Below are 23,288 nucleotides of genomic sequence, written 5' to 3'. Positions count from 1 at the left end.
TTAGAGAGCTCCAAGCTCAGCGACATGATAAAGATCCAACGAGAAAACTGAACCTGAGCAGTTAGATCAGTCCAAAGCCCTAGCTTTTGTTTAGAGGGCTTACTTGCACATATTACACTATGATGTAAACTGAAATACCCATATTAAATACGATTAAAGACAGCTAGGAAAACGCAATAAGGGTCTTTTTTAAACTCTTGTTTGCTTGAAGAATGAATAGCCTCATAAATGAGGGCATTGACTACTACAGTCAAATGATTTTACACGCAAAGACCCTTTAACCCTGAAGAGCTTATCGTGTCCATGAGAAAGGAAGTACCCTAACCCTGCCCAGTGTTTGCTCTTAAAATACAGTCAAGGCTGCCCAGTGTAGAGGCTTAATGTTTAGCAGAAACAGAAGAAGCACAAGATCCCATATGCCTATTTCCCTCGCTGGTAAAGTCCCGCTCAGTGCTTAATAAGAAGAGACGCGTGAAGTGCTCCAGTCGCCCCCGGACTCTTCATTCTGCGCCCGATAATAACCACTCCTTACTAATGGCTAGCTAACCCTGTCGGGCTAGCAGCTAGCAGCACGTTCCAGCATGGAAGTCCCAAAAGGCAAACGTCAGGCTAAAGTGCGGCAGCGGCCTCTGCAGCACTACAACACTGCCGAGTCTTTACATGTATGCTTGAACGAATACTACCCCAACTACTAAGAAATGTGTATCCAAAATGTATAATTAACAAAGTATACCCACCTACCTGCCATGTCGAAAGAATCCTCCACCCTCTGACTGCTTCTTCTTCGTGGCTCGTGAAGCTTCTACTTCTTCTTCGAGGGTTTAACAGTAGTATCCTTAATGTTACATTACTGCCATCTTTAGGAGTTTCTTAACTCCTACAACGTCTCACCCTCCCAGATGCTCCGACACTTGCTTTAATCAAGGCTGGCTAATCTTCTGCTTGCCACTAACAAATTTAATTTTTCTGATTTATAGTATAATTTTTTAAAATGTTGTACACGTTTAGCCTCAACATTAAACGACTTATTGGTGTAGCGAATAACAGTGCAACTTCTTGCTGGAAAACCAAGCTCACTTGCCGTTGTAAAAGTACTCCCCACAGGCAGCAGCCTCTTCCAGTAAGTCAAAAACCAGCCCAGGAGCAGTTTGGGGAACACAACACCCACCCCCAGTAAAAAACAAACACTCAAACAAGACTCAGTCAGTTATGTTTATTTCTCTAAGTAACCCGTTGGAACAATGAAAAAATAGTGCTTGTTGAAAATCCTCCACAGCCCAACGTGTCATGTTCTTCGTATTACTACAGTACCATTAGTATATCACACTCAGCTTGCATCTACACTGAATTTTGTCCGTATATAAGCAATGAGGTGGAAGATTTTTGTCAATAGCCACACACACACACACACACACACACACACACACACACACACACACACACACACACACACACACACACACACACACACACACACACACACACACACACACACACACACACACGAGTCAAAAGTACACAAAATGAGTCCAAACAGAGGCCATGTGAGTCGAGGCAGAGTGCTAAATGCAGGAGTTGAGGCAGATTGATGTTTTACAAATGAATGAATGACACAACAATACACGGAGGATTTTTTTTGGTAAACAGTATTAAGTACATAAAATTGATTGAAAAAGAAAACGCACTGTTGCCTGGTGAGTTTGCACTGCTGTAACAGCCACAGTTTAACACTAAGAGAACACCTTACATTCTACAGCAACAAAGCAACTTATCAGGTTATAGCAATTCTATCAACTTGTGCATTTCAAAAAAGAACATCTGAATAAATAAGACACATTGCAGCATGTGCACAGTGTAAAACATATTTTGGTTTCAATAACCCCTCCCCACCAAGAACCCAGAGAGCTGAGTCACACATTTAAATAACATTACATTCACGTAATGAAATGTTTCTTCATCATGTCCCTAACAGCTATGAGTTAGATAATAAAGCAAGATCTAGTCTCAGACAAAGAACAGGTAACCAACAAAAAGTTCAGAGTGAGCACAGTGGCACATTAACACAGAGTAGCAGTACTCAGAGTCAATTACAAGCTTCAAAGGAAACAGAATGAAAAAACGCTTCAAACACTACATGACTGGCAGATCTCAGCAGCGTCGGGTGCGAGAGGTGGCTTCTAATGCAGTAATGCCCACAAATAAAAGTGGAACCTCGTTTGGGAGTCTTCTTCTCGGCAGGCTGATTGGGGCAATGCCAATCAGGAGGCTTCATTCTCCTGAACAGCTTTGTCACGCAGCTCGTGAAGAATGGGAGTCAGGATTGCTTTCAGTGTTGCATACAGAGACTTGTTCTCCTCTGAGGCAGGGTCCATCTGCAAAGCAAACTGCACTGCATCATGCCCAGTAAGAACTTAAGTAAACATGTTCAATACATGCTTTTTTTTAAAGCTCACCTTAGTAAACACTTTAATGGTTTGGTTAAGAAAACTGGTCTCCAATTCTTTAGGCACTGGCAGGAGATGAGCAGCACAGTCGAGGATGCACAGCAAAGTGAGCCGGTGACCCTATCAAAAGGAAGGAGACCGTACTGTGTGTCACACTACAGGATCACATAGTGCTGGCTGAGACACTGGATGTGTCAGGATAGCAGTTAAATTGTCGCTAATCTGCGAGGGATGAATCTGAATCTTAGCAAGATTGCACTTGGTTTTTGGATGTAGCTTGCTAACCAATGTACAGACACACATATCTGCTAATACCTAATTATTCCCTGCAATCACCTTACCAGTCCGTTTATTCCATTAGAGACTATAATATAGTGGAGAGGCCCTGTTCAGTAACTGAACTAGCTGAGATGAAGCATCTATGAATGGTGAGTTATAAAAACCCACCATCTTGTTACTAAGGTGGAAACTATCCATAGATGTCAACACTGTTTTTTTAAAACAGCCTCTAAATTTGCTATTTAATGGCATTTTAACATCCTTTTTATTTGGCCTCTTTCTGGCTTTATTAGACAGATAAAGTGAAGACTGACAGGAAAGCGATAGGGGAAGACATGCGGCAAAGGGCCACGGGTCAGACTCGAACCCAGATCGGCCGCTCTCATCCATGTGGCATCACCTGCTCATCCAACTGAGCTAAACCGGCGCCAGTCTACATGTATTTTGTTCGAGGTGTTCAACTATGTCCCTCAGAGTATTCTGTGGAGTATTCTTCTTCAGGAGTATGGGGTGTCTGGCCCGTTGTCACAAGTCTTCGTTGTTAAACAACCATGGCAAGACCTTGGTTCACACAGCCGGTGTTCTGGGAATCCATCAACCTGGCAAACCATCCTACCCGTTGTTTCAGCGCATGCGCACAACACGAAATTAAGTGGCGAACCGTCCTACCTTTGTGAATATGAGCTAGAAGCTTCTTTACACTGGCTCCCTGTCTCCTACAGGATCCAATTTAAACTTTTACTTTTTGTTTTTAAGTCACTTAATGCCCGAGCCCCTCCTTCCCTGTCTGAGCTCCTCTCTGCCTATGCTCCATTAGCTCAAAACTAATGCTGTCCATCCCACGGACTAACCTCAAATCCCGTGGTGATAGATCCTTCTCTGTGGCAGGTCCCAGACTTTGGAATAGTCTCCCCTTAAATATTAGATCTGCACAAACACTTGAGCAATTTAAATCATTACCAAAGACACATTTCTATGCCCTGGCTTTTAACACACTATGACCCAAGCATTTTGGTCTTATTTGAATTAGTTTAGTTATTGTTTTAATTCTTTTATTGTCCTATTATTGTTTTTTATTGTTATTATTGTATTACATTGTTGCTTTTTAATGCCATTTTTATATTGTTAAGCACTTTGTGCAGCATCGGCTGTTTGAAATGTGCTATATAAATAAATTTGACCTTGACCTAGAAACATACTTTAACAGCTAAAATTCAGTGGCAAATCATCCTACCTTTGTTAATAAGAGCTAGAAACATACCCTGACGGGTAAAATGAAGTGGCAAACCATCCTGGCTGTATGAAAATGAGCTACAAACATAATCTGATGAGCAAAGTTAAGTGGCAAACCGTCATACCTACTTAAATTGGTGCTGGAATTACTCTGTGACAGCAGAAATGTACATAAACTACTTACGGTAGGACGTTTTGCCACATAGGATGGTTTGTCAGAACACTGGTAATAAGTCGGACTGGCTGGGGGTTGGGCTCTGCCAGGGCTGCCCTTTGTCACCGATTCTGTTACTAATTTTTATGGACAGAATTTCTATGCATAGCCTCGTGGCAGAATGTTTCCACTTGGGTGGTCTCAGAAATTTGTCTCTGCTTTTCGCTGACGATGTGGTTCTAGAAGGACGACCTCCTACTCACACTGGAGCGGTTCACAGCCGGGTGTGAAGTGGCAGGAATGAGAATCAGCACCTCCAAGCTTGAGGCAATGGTCCTCAGACGGAAAAGTGTGGAGTGCTCACTCCGGGTCAGGGACAAGTTAATGCCCCGAGTCGAAGAGTTTAAGTTTCCTCAGGGTCTTGTTCACGAGTGAGAGGGAAGGGAAGGGAAGATCGATAGAAGAACTGGTGCTGCGGCTGCAGTGGTGCGGACGCTGTACCGGTCTGTCGTGGTGAAAAGAGAGTCTAAAAGCGAAGCTCTCGATTTACTTGATGATCTACGCCCCAACCCTCACCTATGGTCACGACTCGGGGAAGTGACCGAAAGTTCAAGACTCAGCAAACAGGGAGACACAACTTTGTGTTGTTGGTGCCTCATGGAGCACGCCCAACGCAGTTATCTGAAAAATACTATGATCAGATTAGTTGTACAGACCTTTGTCACCACAAGTCTGTGCTTCACTTTTGTGAGTGAAATTCCAGTAGCTTCAACCGTGTTTGTAGTCAAGTAGTTTTATGAATGCAAGTTAAGATGAACTAACTTGGCGCTCTTCCTGTAGGTGTCGCCATTTGAGAGCAACAACTTAACGATTGCTTACATGTGATGGGTTTAGGGGACATCTGTAAATTGTAGCTATAACAAAATAACTTGGGTTACACTTGTTCCAACCAGCCTCACAATTTAAACAAGTTAGACAAACAATACATTTTCATTGTCCTCCTCACTTACTGACCAACACCACCCAGTGGAGGTCGAATACTACTCCTGAGCTTTACTGCAGACATTTTTGAATATCTAGTATTGATGTTAAGCAAAATTACATTATCAGCTTAATTAAAGGCATCATGGGACTAATTCTTCAAGCCCATTACTGAGTCAAAGGGCCTTGAACAGAAGGACAATAGTTCCATTAACAGACGGGGCCATTTTTTAAAACCAATTCAGAACTTTCTTTGTTGGGATTTCAAGACATTAAAAAGAACTAATTAAGCCAATTTCATGCTCCATGTTTTCTTGTGTACATTTCACTACAGTAGCTTTGATTTTTCAAAGTTAAAAGAAATATTTTCTTTTAATATACGGTGCAACCTTTCACTTCATTCAGCTGTTTAACAAAGTCTGCTCTCCCTGTTTGGTTTACACAGCAATGCTTGGAAGATATTTGACACAGTCTACCTTTTCCAGTGAATCGAGGGCGTTCTGTGGGTTTACATTCCTTTCAGTGAGGGCTTTTATATCCTCACTGCTGATGACTGGATCCTTAAGCTGCTCCACCCATGACCACATCAGACTAGATAGGACCAGAGGGTCTCTCTCCTTGCACAGCCTCTCCCATGTTCCCTCTCTGGAGTTCAGCTCCATCTGCACAACACAAAACAGACTGACAATGAAATGACTGAAATAAAGTGCCAGTAAGAACACAGTTCCAGGTTCAAGTCAAACTATGTACAACACAGTTTTTTTGTGTAAAAAAATGAGAAGTAGATTAACTCAACACGCATCTCCTATGGTAACGACAGTGTGATTCTAAATACACTGCAAGACAATCTATGATACATGAGACCCAGAGCTGTCTTTTTTTGGCAAATGTAAGCTAAAACTGGTAGGTCTGCTAACACATTAAAACTACACGTGGAGCAAATACCACTGTGATCTTAATCTGAGATGCCCATTTTTAATTTAGTTCATTAGCTAGATTCTGGGAGCACAACTAAGCTATACCTAGCTAGCTACCTTTATCTTGCTTACTAACATTATTACTTGTCACTACCCGATCCGTACCGGAAACCCGATCGGTACCCCGCATGCGCAAATCTTACGTCACTTCCTCTCTTTGCCAACATTACGACATTCAGTATATTTGAATGATACGGTTAGCGCCCAGTTAGCTCCTAGCATTTCTCAACAGCTCTGCCTCCTTTTCGACTGCCCGGGACATTTAAACAATGGATAATCCGTATACAAACAAATTCATGCTTTTCTCCTCAACAGAGAGCGTTCCCCGATTGAACAAAAGCGCAGTAAAATAAGAAGAATGGCGCCTAATTACAGACTTAATTATATTGACTTAGCAATGTGTCACGTGAAGATTCATCAGCCAGATTAAGTGTTTACTGACAATTGACAGTGATAGCGGACATCATCATCACTATTCCAGTCAATCCTCTCCACACAGACAAGCATAAACACACTCAACTATCAATAAATCAAATTTAACACACGTTTGTAATGACGCTAATTCAGTTTACAATAGGGTTCATTCGCTCGGTCAGCAGGTGGCAGTATCCTCGTACACTGGGGAGTAAACTGCCATTAAACGAACAGAAGAAGAAAACATCTGCACATGTGCAGTACAGATCGGGTAGACCCGATTTGTACCGTCCGACTTTGCACATGCGCAGTAAGGATCGGGGAGTCCCGATCCATAACCATCTTTTTATTTTTCGTTTTTGTCTACATTGTACTGAAATGCTTCATTATTGCAAACATTTTAAGAGATACTTGTTATTCTTAACATCTTAACAGATACTCTGACCTGTAACTATCGTAAAATGCTTCGACCGGAAGTAGACACCTTTCACGCATGCGGGGTAACGATCGGGTTTCCGGTACGGATCGGGTAGCGACATTACTGACAAAAATCACATGAATGGAAGTTCCTGTTTGCTAGCATGACAAAATTAGAACAGCACAGTAGTGCAATGGTTAGCACTGGTGCCTCGAAGTCCTGGAATCTAGTCGGTCACATGTATGTATTATCACTGTTTTGGCTAATCCTAGCATGACCTCTGTTCAAACAAAAAGCAACAAGCTGTGGATGTCATTAAAAACAATTATGATTTGAGGTCACACAGTAGACCTAGCAGTCAACACAAAGATGGGTAAGCCCAAAGCTGTAAAGACAGAGCACTCTTTCCAAAACCCTATTGGTCAAAGGTACTCTCTTCCGCCCGCTGCTAAAAATAACAGGCTAATCCTGGAAGGTTGCTAATCTATCATCCTTCCCTTATGAAGAGTCATAGATAGCTTTTCTGGCAATTGCATGAAAAGTAAGAATTTAGCCGGAGAGCGTATCGACTATGAGACCGTCCAAAGTTGCACTTAAGGTGGTGCAATTTACAATTTGAGATTGTAATGTTTAGAAAATCTGGTTAAGCGGGTTGGAAATCTGGCTGGAAAGTAAGTGTAATAATCCCTGCACAAGTTAGGTGGGGCTCACCTGCCACACCGACACCTTGGAGGTGAGATCCTTGTCTGTCAGTTCCAGGGCCAGAGCTTTTGCCACCATGAGGCACCTGCTCTCTGGTGAGAACTCAGACTGGAGGGTGATAAAAGGAACCTCTGAGAAGTCACCTGCACTTCCACCCATTGACACATTCTCCTTACCAGCTACCAGTTTGCTCTTGACTGCTAAGGCCGGCAGTGTGGCATTGCAGTGGGATCTTCTACTGTCCTCAGAGAAATATAAAGGCAAACTCTGATGGCCTTCACGGAGCGGTCTTTTTAAAATGGGAGATCCAAGGTCTTCCTTTGTTTCTGTACTGGAGTTCTGATTGTTCTTAAAAATGTTCTGAGTAGAGAGGTTGCAAAATCTGGAAGGGTTACAGGCAGTAAGGCTGCTGTGAGACAAGGAATGTTTGATCAGGCAGTTGATTGGTTGGTTGTTCTTCAGATTTCCTAAAGGATGCTGGCGTTGCCCCAGCTTGTGAAGAACAGAATCGCTGTAGCTCCTGTTTTCGCACAGAAAAGATCTCTGGGGGCTGTCTCCATTCTGCTGTCTCCACAAGGGGTCAAGCTCATTGTCACTAATTAGAGGCTGATCGTTAGCAAGTCTAGGCTGTATCAGTGCTGGACTAAGAGGATGGGATGAACTACATAGAAGGGGAATCCCTTTCCCTTTCATTTCCTTCCCAAGCTGTTGAAGGGCCTGCTGGGACACCGTCTTCTCTACCTCAGCCGTGAGGTCGGGAATCTCCAACCATTCCTCCTCAATCACCACCTGTCTGTTGGCTGCGATGTCAATTAGCAGCCTGCACACCAGCTGGACAATCTTTGGCACGTTCTTCATCTGCCGAGCCTCGTAGCCATGTAGCAGGTGTCGTTGACGGGTGAGATACTGGGACAAAGTAACGGCACCTGCTTTGGGTTCAGCGCAGGAGAAGACACTTCGAAGAGGAACCAGGAACTGGGCAAACTCCCTGACACAGAGAAGCTGGCCTCTGGTTTGGATGGAGTTGGGTCTTTTGGCTCGCACAAACAGGATGGCTTGGTCAGCGTTCATACGAGTTGTAAAGACCAAATAACAAGCCAACAACACACCTAAATGATGCAAAATACAAATTAAAAAACTGATATATTTATAAAGTACAAATGCAGACTTGAGCGATTCCAAACTGCTCATGTTGCAAACCTGTTCTTCCAAGGCCAGCATGGCAGTGGACAGCCATCTTCCCTTCTTGGACAGCAAATGACATGACTTTTACCATGTCAAGGATTGTAGTCAGAGATGCCACACCATAATCTTTCCATCCAAAATTGTAATAATATACTGAAAGATAAAAAGCCAGAGATTAGAATCAAAAGGAGTTTTCAATTGTTTGTGCAGTACATGGTCACAAACATCCACCTTCTTCTGCTTATCCGGGGCCGGGTCACGGGGGCACCAGCCTAAGCAGAGAAGCCCAGACCTCCCTCTCCCCACTCACCTCCTCCAGCTTGTCCGGAGCAACACCAAGGTGTTCCCAGACCAGCCGAGAGATGCAAACATTGCACCCTAAATCAGTTGAGATAATCAAATAAACAAGAGCAGCAATGACAAGTTGGTGGTAGTTTTACTTGTTTTTTCCTTCCCTCCAAAACTAGCTTGCTAATTAAACAAGGTCTCAGTCCCACAGGCCTAGAGATTAGCCAGCAATCCCCTGGCAATTTCTCGTCTCCAGGAAAAAATGTGAATTCTCTGACTGGTTCTTAAGTGGTTGCTGGAGGTTTCCTGCACTTCCTAGTAGGTACTGCACCAAAAACCTTGTGATTGCTTTGGTTGCTAGTAGAGATGGCACGATACCACTTTTTTATGTCCGATACCGATACCGATACCGATATTATAAATTTGGATATCTGCCAATACCGATATGAATCCGATATAGTGTGTTTTTTAATCAATAAAACGTTTTTTTTAATATCTTGCTGCATTTTGTATAAGTTTATACTCAAGTTTAAATAAATAACAACACTAAAGCTATTCTGTTATACCTGTATATAAAAAATACAACAAAATATTTCATAGTTCAGCGACACTGATCAATCTAATAAACGTAAACCTGCTCCATCCTCCCTATTCTGGTATTTTAAAGAGTACTTAGCAGAAATATCAAGCAACCTAACTAATAGGGCTGCAAACTCCCAGCAAAAAAAAAAAAATAGGGAACCACCCCCCACCCTCCAGCTCATGATGCTTAATCGATGTAATCAAATTTAATTTGATGCAGGGGGGAAAATGCACAGAAAGAAATTATTTTTCAAGAATAATTAAATAGATTCAACATCTTTCTTCAACAGAATTGCAGACTGCACAGATGGTATCTTCCCAAAGGAAAAAGTACTATAGCTTACTAGGGTATACTAGACTTAACAGTTACTATATACAGTAATGGACTTCTATATATTTTACATCAGATTAAAACTTTGGGTGTAAGAGTCAGATAATTATTTATTAAAAACTAGACATTTTAAATGAGAATAAGAAAGAAAAGTATGTCTTTGTGCCCCCTTTTCCCTGTTCATGCCCTATCGGCCCCCCTGGCTAAACTTTGCTAGATCCGCCCCTGCACAGTTACCAGCCGTCAGCTGCATAGAAAAAGATCCTGGTCTAGAAAGTAATATTAAATAAATTCTAACAACAGCTTATCAAGCTTAATAGTGCTGCTGTTGTTCAGCCGCTGGTTTCCTCTTTCTGGTGAGAAGTGGGCCAAAAACTAAGAAGAGAGACATACTCGTGACAGAAAAGCCGATCAGCTGATCATTAAGCCGTTTCACGATTGAAGTAGCAGCAGGAGAGAGAGAGCGAGAGAGAGAGGCAGTCGCTCCATATATCTGTTGTTAAGCTTAACGTGGGAATGCTTTACAAACATTCAGAGATGAACTTACACACTTGCTTTACTTCTCTCTGGGAAAACTTCCTCGGAGATGAAATGCTGGTTTGCTAGCTAGGCTACAAATACACACAGCCGCTCTATCACGTGACACATACTGCTGCGACGTGCTACGGTTATGAGCCGAGTTACGCCGTGTAGCAAGCTTTGTGAGGTGCTTTTTTGATATTTAATGGATCGGATTACATTTTTTATTTCTCGCCGATATCCGATCCAGTAATTTGGGTCAGTATCGGACCGATACCGATACGTAATATCGGATCGGTCCATCTCTAGTTGCTAGCAGACTACTGTCGTCACCATGAGTCGCAACAAAGCCAATGACTCGTCTGCAAACGCAATTTTCTCTCCGAGCAGTAGTGAAACAGTATGACAAACAAAAAACGGAGAATGTTCACCTTCAAAGTAAAGTATTGTACCACTGCAACCAATACATTTTAAAAGGTGCATATTTTACTTTGAAGTTGAATGGTCGCCATTTCCAGTTTGTGCTACACTCACACTACCACTCGGTAGTTTGTGAGTGTTTGCAAGCTAGTAGGCATCTTCCATTCAAATTATCGGAAAACAAGATCCAGCACTGTAAACCTCTTCCAGCAACCTCCAGACACCATTCACAGAATACACACCCTAGCAACTGTTGGTTATCAGAGGGGTCACAGCCTGGTCTTCAGGTTTGTGTGAATGGGACTTCAACAATCCATTTCCCAGCAACTGCCAGCAACTGTCAACTGCTCGAGAAACAGATATTTTTCTCTTACAACTAGTGGTTCCCAAGTATTTACCAACTGGTCTCCAGTCTAGTGTGACTGGTGCAGTCAGCCAGGTTCAATAATAGGGTTGTAAAACATACAACACGCGGTAACTTGGAATAAATCAATCTTGTGCATGAATAAAATTGTAAGTGTTATAAACAGCAATGTATTATAGAAATTATTTTTTAGATGAATAAATTATTTTGCTACTTATGTTTAGGATGAATATAATTAGTTCAGAATAACTTCCTCAGTCATTGTTGCATTTTCTGCACCAAAGCAGAGCGTGATTTTTCCCTAACATTCCTCCAGAGCTACCTGGGTTGAAGCGTAAACTCTAAAAGCGGAATGCTGTAATAGTTTTGACACCTTTTTCAGGAAATGTCTTGAGTGGACATGTTTGACCATAAACATGTTTGGCACAAACTTCCAGCACTTTAGCTGATTTTCCAACCACAAGACATCTTGAATCTTGAAGGCATTGAACCAATTATGAACTGCTCTGTATATCAGCGTTTTAGACTGTGTCCCAAGAATTCAAGTGTTGCAATGACCCAGTCAAAGTCCACACCAGAACCCAATTGAGATGCTGCAATAAGACATGAAGAAAGCCACATATTGAAGTGAAGCAATGTTGTAAAGAAAAGTGAGCTAAAAAAAGACATGAAAGACTAATGAAGCCCTACATAAAACTATTACTGTTGGTAAAGGTGTTTCTAAGCTACTGATTCATGGTGTACGCAAGTTTGTCAACCACTGCTTCAGCTTTTGTGCTTGGGTTTTGTTAAATAAATATTGACAGTGTAATACAGTTTTGTAATACATTAAGCACATTTTATTACCTCAAGATAAAACTGTTTCCTCGAAAATATACTTACTGCTACCATTTAAATTCAACTCCCAGAATAATGTGTTGTTAGAGGATCAATCCATTCTATGAAATCGCCCTCCTTCCATTATTATTTGGTTAAATATAAACCACTGATTAAAGCTTGGTGGATTTTTAATAACTTGCTGAACTTGAACTAGTTGTTGCTGAAAAGCGATTCAAAACACATAAAGGAGCTTTGGTCTTACACTGAATGACACATATTTTCTATACAAAATACAGGAACTATCAATCATTTTAGAAACACACCTCAAAGACTAGTTTACAGCCGTCACTTCCAACATCTCTGTAAAGATCTTTGACTTTGACACAAAGGGAAAATGTTAACATGATACGTGATCAGGTGATTAAGAGACTCATAAGATTGTTGCTTTGGCACTTTTCATAAGATTTGCTTCTCAAGGAGTCAAAAACGTTGCACGACAAAGACCAATATTAAGATTAAAGCCAAGTGTTTAGACTTGAGACTTTTTACAGACTGTCAAATAAAACATTGGAGTATGCAAAATGCACGTTTTGATGAGGTGACATTGTCAGAATCCCAGGAGAGCCTATTAGGAAGAAGGAGGAATGAAATAAATCCCCTTGCAATTACTTGGTTACTAGGGACTGCATGTAGGCAAAACACAACACAGATGGTACTGAGGGAAATGTTAAATCTACCTTAGCCTGTCACCTGCTCCACTAACTGCATACTGTTCTCAGACATGTGAAGCTAGAGACACCGGCAACCATAGTCAATTGTCTTCCAGGGGCCAGAGCAGGCGACATTGAAGGAAATTTAAAACTGCTGGCTAAGGGTAAACGTAAATTCAGTAAAATCATAATTCACGTCGGCAGTAATGACACCCGGTTACGCCAATCGGAGGTCACTAAAATCAATATTGAATCGGTGTGTAACTTTGCTAAAACAATGTCGGACTCTGTAGTTTTCTCTGGTCCCCTCCCCAATCAGACCAGGAGTGACATGTTTAGCCGCATGTTCTCCTTAAATTGCTGGCTGTCTGAGTGGTGTCCCAGAAATGATGTGGGCTTCATAGATAATTGGCAAACCTTCTGGAGGAAACCTGGTCTTGTTAGGAGAGATGGCATCCATCCCACTTTGGATGGAGCAGCTCTCATTTCTAGAAATATCGACAAATTTATTAAACCCCTCAAAACATGACTATCCAGAGTTGGGACCAGGAAGCAGAGTTGCAGTCTTACACGCCTCTCTGCAGCTTCTCTCCTCCTGCTACCCCCCCAAAAACCCATCTCCATAGAGACTGTGTCTGCTTCCAAAAAGACAAAAAACAAACTAAAAACCAGCAACAAACAACTTAAACATTTACAAAGAAAGAACAATACAGTATCCACATCTGAACCAAAGAGTAAAACAGTGAAATGTGGATTATTAAATATTAGGTCTCTCTCCTCCAAGTCTCTGTTAGTACATGACTTAATAATTGATCAACAAATAGATTTACTCTGCCTTACAGAAACCTGGTTGCAGCAGGATGATTATGTTAGTTTAAATGAATCAACACCCCCGAGTCATTCTAACTACCAGAAATCTCGAAGCACAGGTCGAGGGGGCGGTGTGGCAGCAATTTTTCACACCAGTCTATTAATTAATGAAAGACCAAGACAGACTTTTAATTCATTTGAAAGCCTGATGCTTAACATTGTCCACCCCAGCTGTGAAACTCAGAAACCAGTCTTACTTGTTATCATCTATCGTCCACCTGGGCCTTACACAGAGTTTCTGTCTGATTTCTCAGACTTTATATCTAATTTAGTTCTGAGCTCAGATAAAATAATTATTGTGGGTGATTTTAACATCCATGTTGATGCTAAAAATGACAGCCTCAACATGGCATTTAATCTGTTGTTAGACTCAATTGGTTTCTCTCAAAATGTAAAAGAACCCACCCACCACTTTAATCACACTCTAGATCTTGTTTTAACATATGGCATAGAAACTGAACATTTAACAGTGTTTCCTGAAAACCCTCTCCTGTCTGATCATTTCTTGATAACATTTACATTTACAATAATTGATTACGCAGCAGTGGAGAGTGGACTTTATCAAAGTAGATGTCTTTCTGAAAGCGCTGTAACTAAGTTTAAGAATATAATCCAGCCACTGTTATCATCGTCAATGCCCTGTACCAACACAGAGCAGAGCAGCTATCTGAACGCTACCCCAACAGAGGTCGATTATCTTGTTAATAATTTCACCTCCTCACTACGTACGACTCTGGATACTGTAGCTCCGGTGAAAACTAAGGTCTCTAATCAGAAGTACCTGACCCCGTGGTATAATTCTCAAACACGTACCCTAAAGCAGATGACTCGTAATCTGGAGAGGAAATGGCGTGTCACAAATTTAGAGGATCATCATTTAGCCTGGAGAAATAGTTTGTTGCTTTATAAGAAAGCCCTCCGCAAAGCCAGAACAGCTTACTTCTCATCACTGATTGAAGAAAATAAGAACAACCCCAGGTTTCTCTTCAGCACTGTAGCCAGGCTGACAAAAAGTCAGAGCTCTTTTGAGCCAACCATCCCTTTAACGTTAACTAGTGATGACTTCATGAACTTCTTCACAAATAAAATTTTTATCATTAGAGAAAAAATTACCAATAATCATCCCACAGATGTAATATTATCTACAGTTACTCTTAGTTCCATTGATGTTAAGTTAGACTCTTTTTCTCCAATCGATCTTTCTGAGTTAACTTCAATAATTACTTCCTCCAAACCATCAACGTGTCTTTTAGACCCCATTCCTACAAAACTGCTCAAAGAAGTCCTGCCATTGATTAATTCTTCGATCTTATATATGATCAACCTATCTCTAATAATCGGCTATGTACCACAGGCCTTCAAGGTGGCTGCAGTTAAACCTTTACTCAAAAAGCCATCTCTAGACCCAGCAGTCTTAGCTAATTATAGGCCAATCTCCAACCTTCCTTTCATATCAAAAATCCTTGAAAGAGTAGTTGTCAAACAGCTAACAGATCATCTGCAGAGGAATGGTTTATTTGAAGAGTTTCAGTCAGGTTTCAGAGTTCATCACAGCACAGAAACAGCTTTAGTGAAGGTTACAAATGATCTTCTTATGGCCTCTGACAGTGGACTCATCTCTGTGCTTGTCCTTCTTGACCTTAGTGCAGCATTCGATACTGTTGACCATAATATCCTGTTAGAGCGATTAGAACATGCTGTAGGTATTACAGGTATTGCACTGCAGTGGTTTGTATCATATCTATCTAGTAGACTCCAATTTGTGCATGTAAATGGAGAGTCCTCTTCACACACTGAGGTTAATTATGGAGTTCCACAGGGTTCAGTGCTAGGACCAATTCTGTTTACATTATACATGCTTCCCCTAGGCAGCATCATTAGAAGACATAGCATACATTTTCACTGCTATGCAGATGACACCCAGCTCTATCTGTCCATAAAGCCAGATAACACACACCAATTAGTTAAACTGCAGGAATGTCTTAAAGACATAAAGACTTGGATGGCCGCTAACTTTCTGCTTCTTAACTCAGATAAAACTGAGGTCATTGTACTCGGCGCTGAAAAGCTTAGAAATATAGTATCTAACCAGATTCTTACTCTGGATGGCATTACCTTGGCCTCCAGTAACACTGTGAGGAACCTTGGAGTCATTTTTGACCAGGATATGTCCTTCAACGCACATATTAAACAAATATGTAAGACTGCGTTCTTCCATTTGCGCAACATCTCTAAAATTAGAAATATCCTGTCTCAGAGTGATGCTGAAAAACTAGTTCATGCATTTATTACTTCCAGGCTGGACTACTGCAATTCATTATTATCAGGATGTCCAAAAAACTCACTGAAAAGCCTTCAGTTAATCCAAAATGCTGCAGCAAGAGTACTGACAGGGACTAGAAAGAGAGAGCATATTTCTCCTGTTTTGGCTTCCCTTCATTGGCTTCCTGTTAAATCCAGAATTGAATTCAAAATCCTGCTCCTCACATACAAGGTCTTAAATAATCAGGCCCCATCTTATCTTAATGACCTTGTAGTACCATATCACCCTATTAGAGCACTTCGCTCTCGCTCTGCAGGCCTACTTGTTGTTCCTAGAGTATTTAAAAGTAGAATGGGAGGGAGAGCCTTCAGTTTTCAGGCCCCTCTTCTGTGGAACCAGCTTCCAGTTTGGATTCGGGAGACAGACACTATCTCTACTTTTAAGATTAGGCTTAAAACTTTCCTTTTTGCTAAAGCATATAGTTAGGGCTGGACCAGGTGACCCTGAATCCTCCCTTAGTTATGCTGCAATAGATGTAGGCTGCCGGAGGATTCCCATGATGCATTGAGTTTTTCCTTTCCAGTCACCTTTCTCACTCACTATGTGTTAATAGACCTCTCTGCATTGAATCATATCTGTTATTAATCTCTGTCTCTCTTCCACAGCATGTCTTTATCCTGTCTTCCTTCTCTCACCCCAACTGGTCGCAGCAGATGGCCCCGCCCCTCCCTGAGCCTGGTTCTGCCGGAGGTTTCTTCCTGTTAAAAGGGAGTTTTTCCTTCCCACTGTCGCCAAAGTGCTTGCTCATAGGGGGTCATATGATTGTTGGGCTTTTCTCTGTATCTATGAAGCGCCTTGAGGCGACATTTGTTGTGATTTGGCGCTATATAAATAAAATTGAATTGAATTGAATTGAATACCTTGTACCATAACTCAGGCTCAAGAAAACTAAATGTACAGTGGGGCAAAAAAGTATTTAGTCAGCCACCGATTGTGCAAGTTCCCCCACTTAAAATGATGACAGAGGTCAGTAATTTGCACCAGAGGTACACTTCAACTGTGAGAGACAGAATGTGAAAAAAAATCCATGAATTCACATGGTAGGATTTGTAAAGAATTTATTCGTAAATCAGGGTGGAAAATAAGTATTTGGTCACCTCAAACAAGGAAAATCCCTGGCTCTCACAGACCTGTAACGTCTTCTGTAAGAAGCTTTTCTGTCCCCCACTCGTTACCTGTATGAATGGCACCTGTTTGACCTCATCATCTGTATAAAAGACACCTGTCCACAGCCTCAACCAGTCAGACTCCAAACTCCGCCATGGCCAAGACCAAAGAGCTTTCGAAGGACACCAGGAAAAGAATTGTAGACCTGCACCAGACTGGGAAGAGTGAATCTACAATAGGCAAGCAGCTTGGTGTGAAAAAATCAACTGTGGGAGCAATCATCAGAAAATGGAAGACGTACAAGACCACTGATAATCTCCCTCGATCTGGGGCTCCACGCAAGATCTCATCCTGTGGGGTCAAAATGATCATGAGAACGGTGAGCAAAGATCCCAGAACCACACGGGGGGACCTGGTGAATGACCTGCAGAGAGCTGGGACCAAAGTAACAAAGGTCACCATCAGTAACACACTACAACGGCAGGGAATCAAATCCCGCAGTGCCAGACGTGTTCCGCTGCTGAAGCCAGTGCATGTCCAGGCCCGTCTGAAGTTTGCCAGAGAGCACATGGATGATACAGCAGAGGATTGGGAGAATGTCATGTGGTCAGATGAAACCAAAGTAGAACTTTTTGGTATAAACTCAACTCGTCGTGTTTGGAGGAAGAAGAATACTGAGTTGCATCCCAAGAACACCATACCTACTGTGAAGCATGGGGGTGGAAACATCATGCTATGGGGCTGTTTTTCTGCCAAGGGGACAGGACGACTGATCCGTGTTAAGGACAGAATGAATGGGGCCAAGTATCGTGAGATTTTGAGCCAAAACCTCCTTCCATCAGTGAGAACTTTGAAGATGAAACGAGGCTGGGTCTTCCAACATGACAATGATCCAAAACACACCGCCCGGGCAACAAAGGAGTGGCTCCGTAAGAAGCATTTGAAAGTCCTGGAGTGGCCTAGCCAGTCTCCAGACCTCAACCCCATAGAAAATCTGTGGCGGGAGTTGAAAGTCCGTGTTGCTCGGCGACAGCCCCAAAACATCACTGCTCTTGAGAAGATCTGCATGGAGGAATGGGCCAAAATACCAGCTACTGTGTGTGCAAACCTGGTAAAGACCTATAGTAAACGTTTGACCTCTGTTATTGCCAACAAAGGTTATGTTACAAAGTATTGAGTTGTATTTTTGTTATTGACCAAATACTTATTTTCCACCCTGATTTACGAATAAATTCTTTACAAATCCTACCATGTGAATTCATGGATTTTTTTTCACATTCTGTCTCTCACAGTTGAAGTGTACCTCTGGTGCAAATTACTGACCTCTGTCATCATTTTAAGTGGGGGAACTTGCACAATCGGTGGCTGACTAAATACTTTTTTGCCCCACTGTATACTTTTTCCATTATTACTATCTGGTCACATGATCTTCTATGTTAAGAATGGTCTCCCCTCTTAAGAATCTACAAATCGACCTAATCAGGGCCGAACCATTGATTCATTAAGAAAAACCCCACATCTGTCACTTTTCATTCTGCATCCTCACAACGTTTTCAATAGCTGTTGGTGCCAAGTACATCTGCTGTTAGGCCACTTCCAGAAGGATCCAATCAAAAAGCTACTGATACACAAATCAGTGGTGTATGAGAAACAGCTCTTTAAAAGACGGACGGTTTAAACAGAACCAGGAGGGTATTAAACTGTCAGTGACACAATAACGTCATGCAATGTTGCAATAGTCTATCTGAACACTGCAGCTCAGGAGGCAGAACAGGTCACCTACTAATCAGAAGGTTGGTGGTTCAATTCCTTTCTGCTCCAGTCTGCATATCCTTGGGCTAGACACTAACGCCAAGCTGCTCTTCGATGCATCCGTTGGACTGTGAATGTTAGACTGAAAGCACTTATACAGAAAAAAGTGCAAATGGGCGATAAAAGCTCTAATGAAGAACCAGTCCATTTACCACGTCTTGAGCCACCCCTTGAAGGTGCAGCAACTTATTAAAATGAGAACAAACAGTATTTGTATCATATTGAAATACAGTATATATTTATTTATTAGGGCTGCAGCTAAAGTTATCGAGTAATCTATCAATTAATCAGATAAGAAATACTTTTGTCTTATTAATCAAAAGGTCTTTCAGAATGAACTTCTCTTTGGCTTCCATTCTAGAAATTGTTTGACTGCGTACAACATCATAAAAAAACCAAACCGTCTCGGTAACCGCTCCGCCTCTTCGCTCTTGTGTAAACTGTGCCAGCGTCATCGTCACTGCTGCCTTTGTTTCAAACTGGGCCCTGAGTGGGCTTAACGTAGGGCTGGGCGATATGGCCTGAAATGTGCGGTAACAATATATATCTCAATATATTCTTTTCTTGTGTATACCATATTTTCCGCACTATAAGGCGCACTTAAAATCCTTTAATTTTCTCAAAACTCAACAGTGCGCCTTATTTATGAATTCTGGTTTGTGCTTACTGACCTTCAAACCCATTTTATGTGGTACATGGCGCTCAAAATACAATTTTGGTAAGCTACAAAGCCACACCGCTTGATGGATTGTCGGAGCATTATGGCTGCCATAGTCAGGAGCCTTGCGGAGGAATCTGGGTCCAAAACTCCGTACGCTTCAGGTCCCAAAGTCAAACGAACACTGTGGCATCACTGAGATTTAAAAACTGTCTAAATTCACTAGCTACGTGGTAATAGAGAAGCTGCGAGAGAAGAGGAAGTGCAGTTTTTGGCTTTTCTCATATTCCAAAACGTGTTTCGTCTCTTCGCTATTACTGTCGCACGGCATAATTTGCAGATGATATTGCTTGCAGCTGCTGCTGCTGCGAAACAGGCGCAGCTTGATGTCACCATCAACATGCGCTATCGCAGTAGTGTCAGAATCTCAAATTCACATCGTTTCTACCGTATACCCCTAACTTCATGTCAGACTTCTTGCCCACACGCTGCTCCTAAATACGTTTGTATTGCAGGTCTGTTTTTAGCTAATAAAACACTGCCGTTTACACCGTCTAACATCAACACGCTACAGAGCCGTGCACTAAACAAAACATGAAAGCACAAACCTTGTGTCGAGGTTTTTTATAATGGAATCATTCAAATTACTCGAAGAATCGTTGCAGCCCAAAGTCTGAACAATTCTGAGCTTGAAAGGCCTTTAACACATCGGGCCAATCCACGACTGATAGCTGTGTGTTTTTCTATCCAGTTACGCTTTTACTGCATTGGCAGGTCTTTGGAATCACTGTCATGTTGAAAAATAAAGCTGTTGCCAATCAGACACTTTTGCATGGTGGATCAAAATATGACTGTAGTCTTCTACATTCATTTTTGATCCCCAACACCACAGGCTAAATTGCAGCCCCAAAACCATGACTGAGCCTCCACCGTGCTTTAGATAATCATTGTTATACCTTCGTCCTGACCTCCTCTGTCTGTTGACAATCATTTCAAACAAAAATTTCCATTTTTGGTTCATGTATAATTTTCTTGTAATTTGACATGCTTTAACTTCAACTTGTGCCGTTCCATAAAATGACTTCTTGAAAAAAAACATGGCTACCCTTCCACTGAGGCCAGTTCTTTTGGGTCTTCTGCGAACAGACCAATCTCTCAGGTTTCTAGATTTTTTCCTATTGTTTAAAGGCATGACTCTCACACACTGTTCATCTGCTGTATACTTATTTTTTTTAGGCCCGACATGTTCTCCTTTGTCCTCCACTTATCCAGTTTCTTAAAAAAGTGTAAGGACACACTGCACACTATGCTGAGATATGCCAAGTTTTCAGCCAGTCGCTCTTTGGGAAGCAATTTGTTGGTTGTAAAATACTATCTGATGACTGTCAAACATAATACCTTTGACATTTTTCAGACTTAGTAACAACGTACCTAAACATTAAAGTTTAAAAAAGATTATTTCTTTGCCAAGTTGTCTATTATGTGTAGACACAACACACATCCCATGAGTTTGGTGGCTTTTTATGCTTGAAAAATTGATTCAACTCAATTTAATTTTATTTATATAATGTAGCACCAAATCACAACAACAGTTGCCTTAAGGTGCTTTATATTGTAAGGTAAAGCCCGTACAATAATACAAAGTTAACGTTCATAAGTCAGTGTTGAGTGGCTTAACAAATAAATGAGGTACAAGCACTGGACGGAAATTGAAAAGTCTTTAAAAGACCTTCAGTAGGTCTGGTCGACCACTGAATTGAATTGAATTGAACTGAAAGCCTTCATTGTCATTATACACAGTATAACAAGATTACAACAGCTCTATAAAGGTGCACATGTGCTTAGCACATTATAAAAGACTATACAATAATTGCTCAAGACTTTTTTCACAGTGAAAATGATATGTGAAATGATAACAGTGAATAACTGTGTAATTGTTCTTTTTTTATGCTTTTGTACAGTTTTTTTGCACATGTTTTAACTGAACTATACATTATCTGCTGAAGGAATGGGATTTATATTAGCAACTTGTTTAGCCAAACCTTGCTAACCTCATGAATGAAGCCCGGCTGCAAAGTTAAGTGTGGTGGAGATTAAGAGTTTTAGAAATGAGGCAGTCAAACAAGCTATTCCACCATGATTATAAAAGGGTATTACCTAGTCACACAACTACTCGTGCACACCGTTTTTGGCCATGTTTGGGGCAGTTCAGTGTATAAGCAGTAAGTAGATATGAGAACTTACTGCCTGCCTCCATGAAAGTTTCAGGTCGGTAAGTGAAGCCGCTCTCTTGCTCCAGTGGGTTTCCGCAGCTGGCGTGTTCTCCGGGTCGCTGCAGGTTAATAACGGTTTTCAAACCACACCTGAGCACAGCAGTCCACAAAACAAGTCAACACAGACACGCAGAGCTGTTCTATGTCTCACAGTTCTTCTGTTTATAACGATGTTCATTTTAAATGAGATGTGAAAGAAATAGAATGGACCTTTGAAATTGTTCAATTATGTTATATTTCTCTATGATCTCAGTGGAAGGCCTTGCCATAGCTAGCAAGTTGTCAGTAATCCTGTAATAAGAGAAGATGAAAGGTTGAACAAGTAAAAACAGCAAGATGGTCAATATCAATACTAAAAACTATTCAGTATCTAATACTGAACGTTTGGTGCATTCCCTCACTTTATTCTATGCCTGACACAAGTTGTTTTAGCTTCTTCTCCCTTTAACTCTACTTCCTTTTGATTGGTTGCCCTGCTCAGAGTCAGAGCTGTGTGGCTGAGATGACAACCCTCACAGGGTTTACTTAGACATACACTGCCCTCATTATTTGAAATTGTGGCCATGTTAATGGCCATTTAGCATGGCTATTAAATGCGGCTATTTAATATTCCACTAGAGGAACAGTACATCTGTACATCTGCCCACTTTAAACTACATGGACACTAAGATATCGACATACCAGGATGAGTAGAGTCCCTTGATGGCTTGCTCCTCATCACTCCAGCGAGAGGGGTTCTCATATTTGCAGGCTTTCCCTCCACAGGCCATGGAGCACTGCATGTGACCGGGGATGACATGCCTCAGGGTCTCACCCATCTTGGTGTACTTTGCAGTAGGGACCCTTGTATTGGCTAATGGTACAAAAAGAAACATAAGGAAATTCTTCGTTTGCAGAAGAAGATATGATAGAAATTGCAACATTTCTCATTTTCTTCAGTGTGGTTACATCTGCTGGTCTTGCACTGGGTGACGGACTGAGGCTGGTTCATGCTGACAGCCACCATGACCGTGTGGGAGGAGGAGGAGGAGGAGGAGAGGAACTCCAGGGCAGATCTGCACTGCCGCTGCAGAACCCTCAGCAGGATGTCCGAGGCAGAGCCACTTCACTCTGGCCAACATCTCACCGGCGAAGGAGCGGCGTCCTTGATGCTGCTGCATCCTATAGTGCTGCTGCCTGCACACCACAGCCTCTGTGCTAACAAAGGCTCCTGGCTCAGCACTTCTGTGCCCATGATGAATCATGGCTCAACAATCACCCACTGCTGATCAGTTCATCAGTAGCATTTGAAGTGTCACCATGACAACCATCTCCAAAGTCGTCAATGGGAGGTGGGACAGGGGCTTATGTTGTTCTCACACAGTGCGCGCACACACCGTGTCACAGATCTGAGGCAGGCAGGCTGCTTGTAAAATGTCACACTTG

The 23,288-nt window shown here is 41.8% G+C and overlaps 1 protein-coding gene across 2 annotated transcripts in view; it reads right to left on the bottom strand.

The window, feature by feature from the left end:
• Positions 1-1,619: 1,619 nt before the first annotated feature.
• ptpdc1a (protein tyrosine phosphatase domain containing 1a) overlaps positions 1,620-23,288 on the bottom strand; it is a 31,319-nt gene continuing 9,650 nt past the window's right edge. For both annotated transcript variants that reach the window (XM_087840472.1, XM_006800201.3), the window contains 8 exons: positions 22,545-22,716; positions 22,074-22,154; positions 21,835-21,953; positions 8,803-8,940; positions 7,612-8,711; positions 5,568-5,753; positions 2,454-2,564; positions 1,620-2,372 (listed from right to left, as the gene is read on the bottom strand). In XM_087840472.1, coding sequence (XP_087696598.1) covers positions 2,259-2,372; positions 2,454-2,564; positions 5,568-5,753; positions 7,612-8,711; positions 8,803-8,940; positions 21,835-21,953; positions 22,074-22,154; positions 22,545-22,716 — 2,021 coding nt within the window. In that variant the 3' untranslated portion in view covers positions 1,620-2,258. The remainder of the gene's footprint in view (positions 2,373-2,453; positions 2,565-5,567; positions 5,754-7,611; positions 8,712-8,802; positions 8,941-21,834; positions 21,954-22,073; positions 22,155-22,544; positions 22,717-23,288) is intronic.

Source organism: Neolamprologus brichardi, chromosome 5, assembly GCF_056152115.1.
Source record: "Neolamprologus brichardi isolate AB-2024 chromosome 5, ASM5615211v1, whole genome shotgun sequence".
In the NCBI taxonomy this organism is placed as follows: Eukaryota; Metazoa; Chordata; class Actinopteri; order Cichliformes; family Cichlidae; genus Neolamprologus; species Neolamprologus brichardi.
This window is presented reverse-complemented; position numbering and strand designations above follow the sequence as displayed.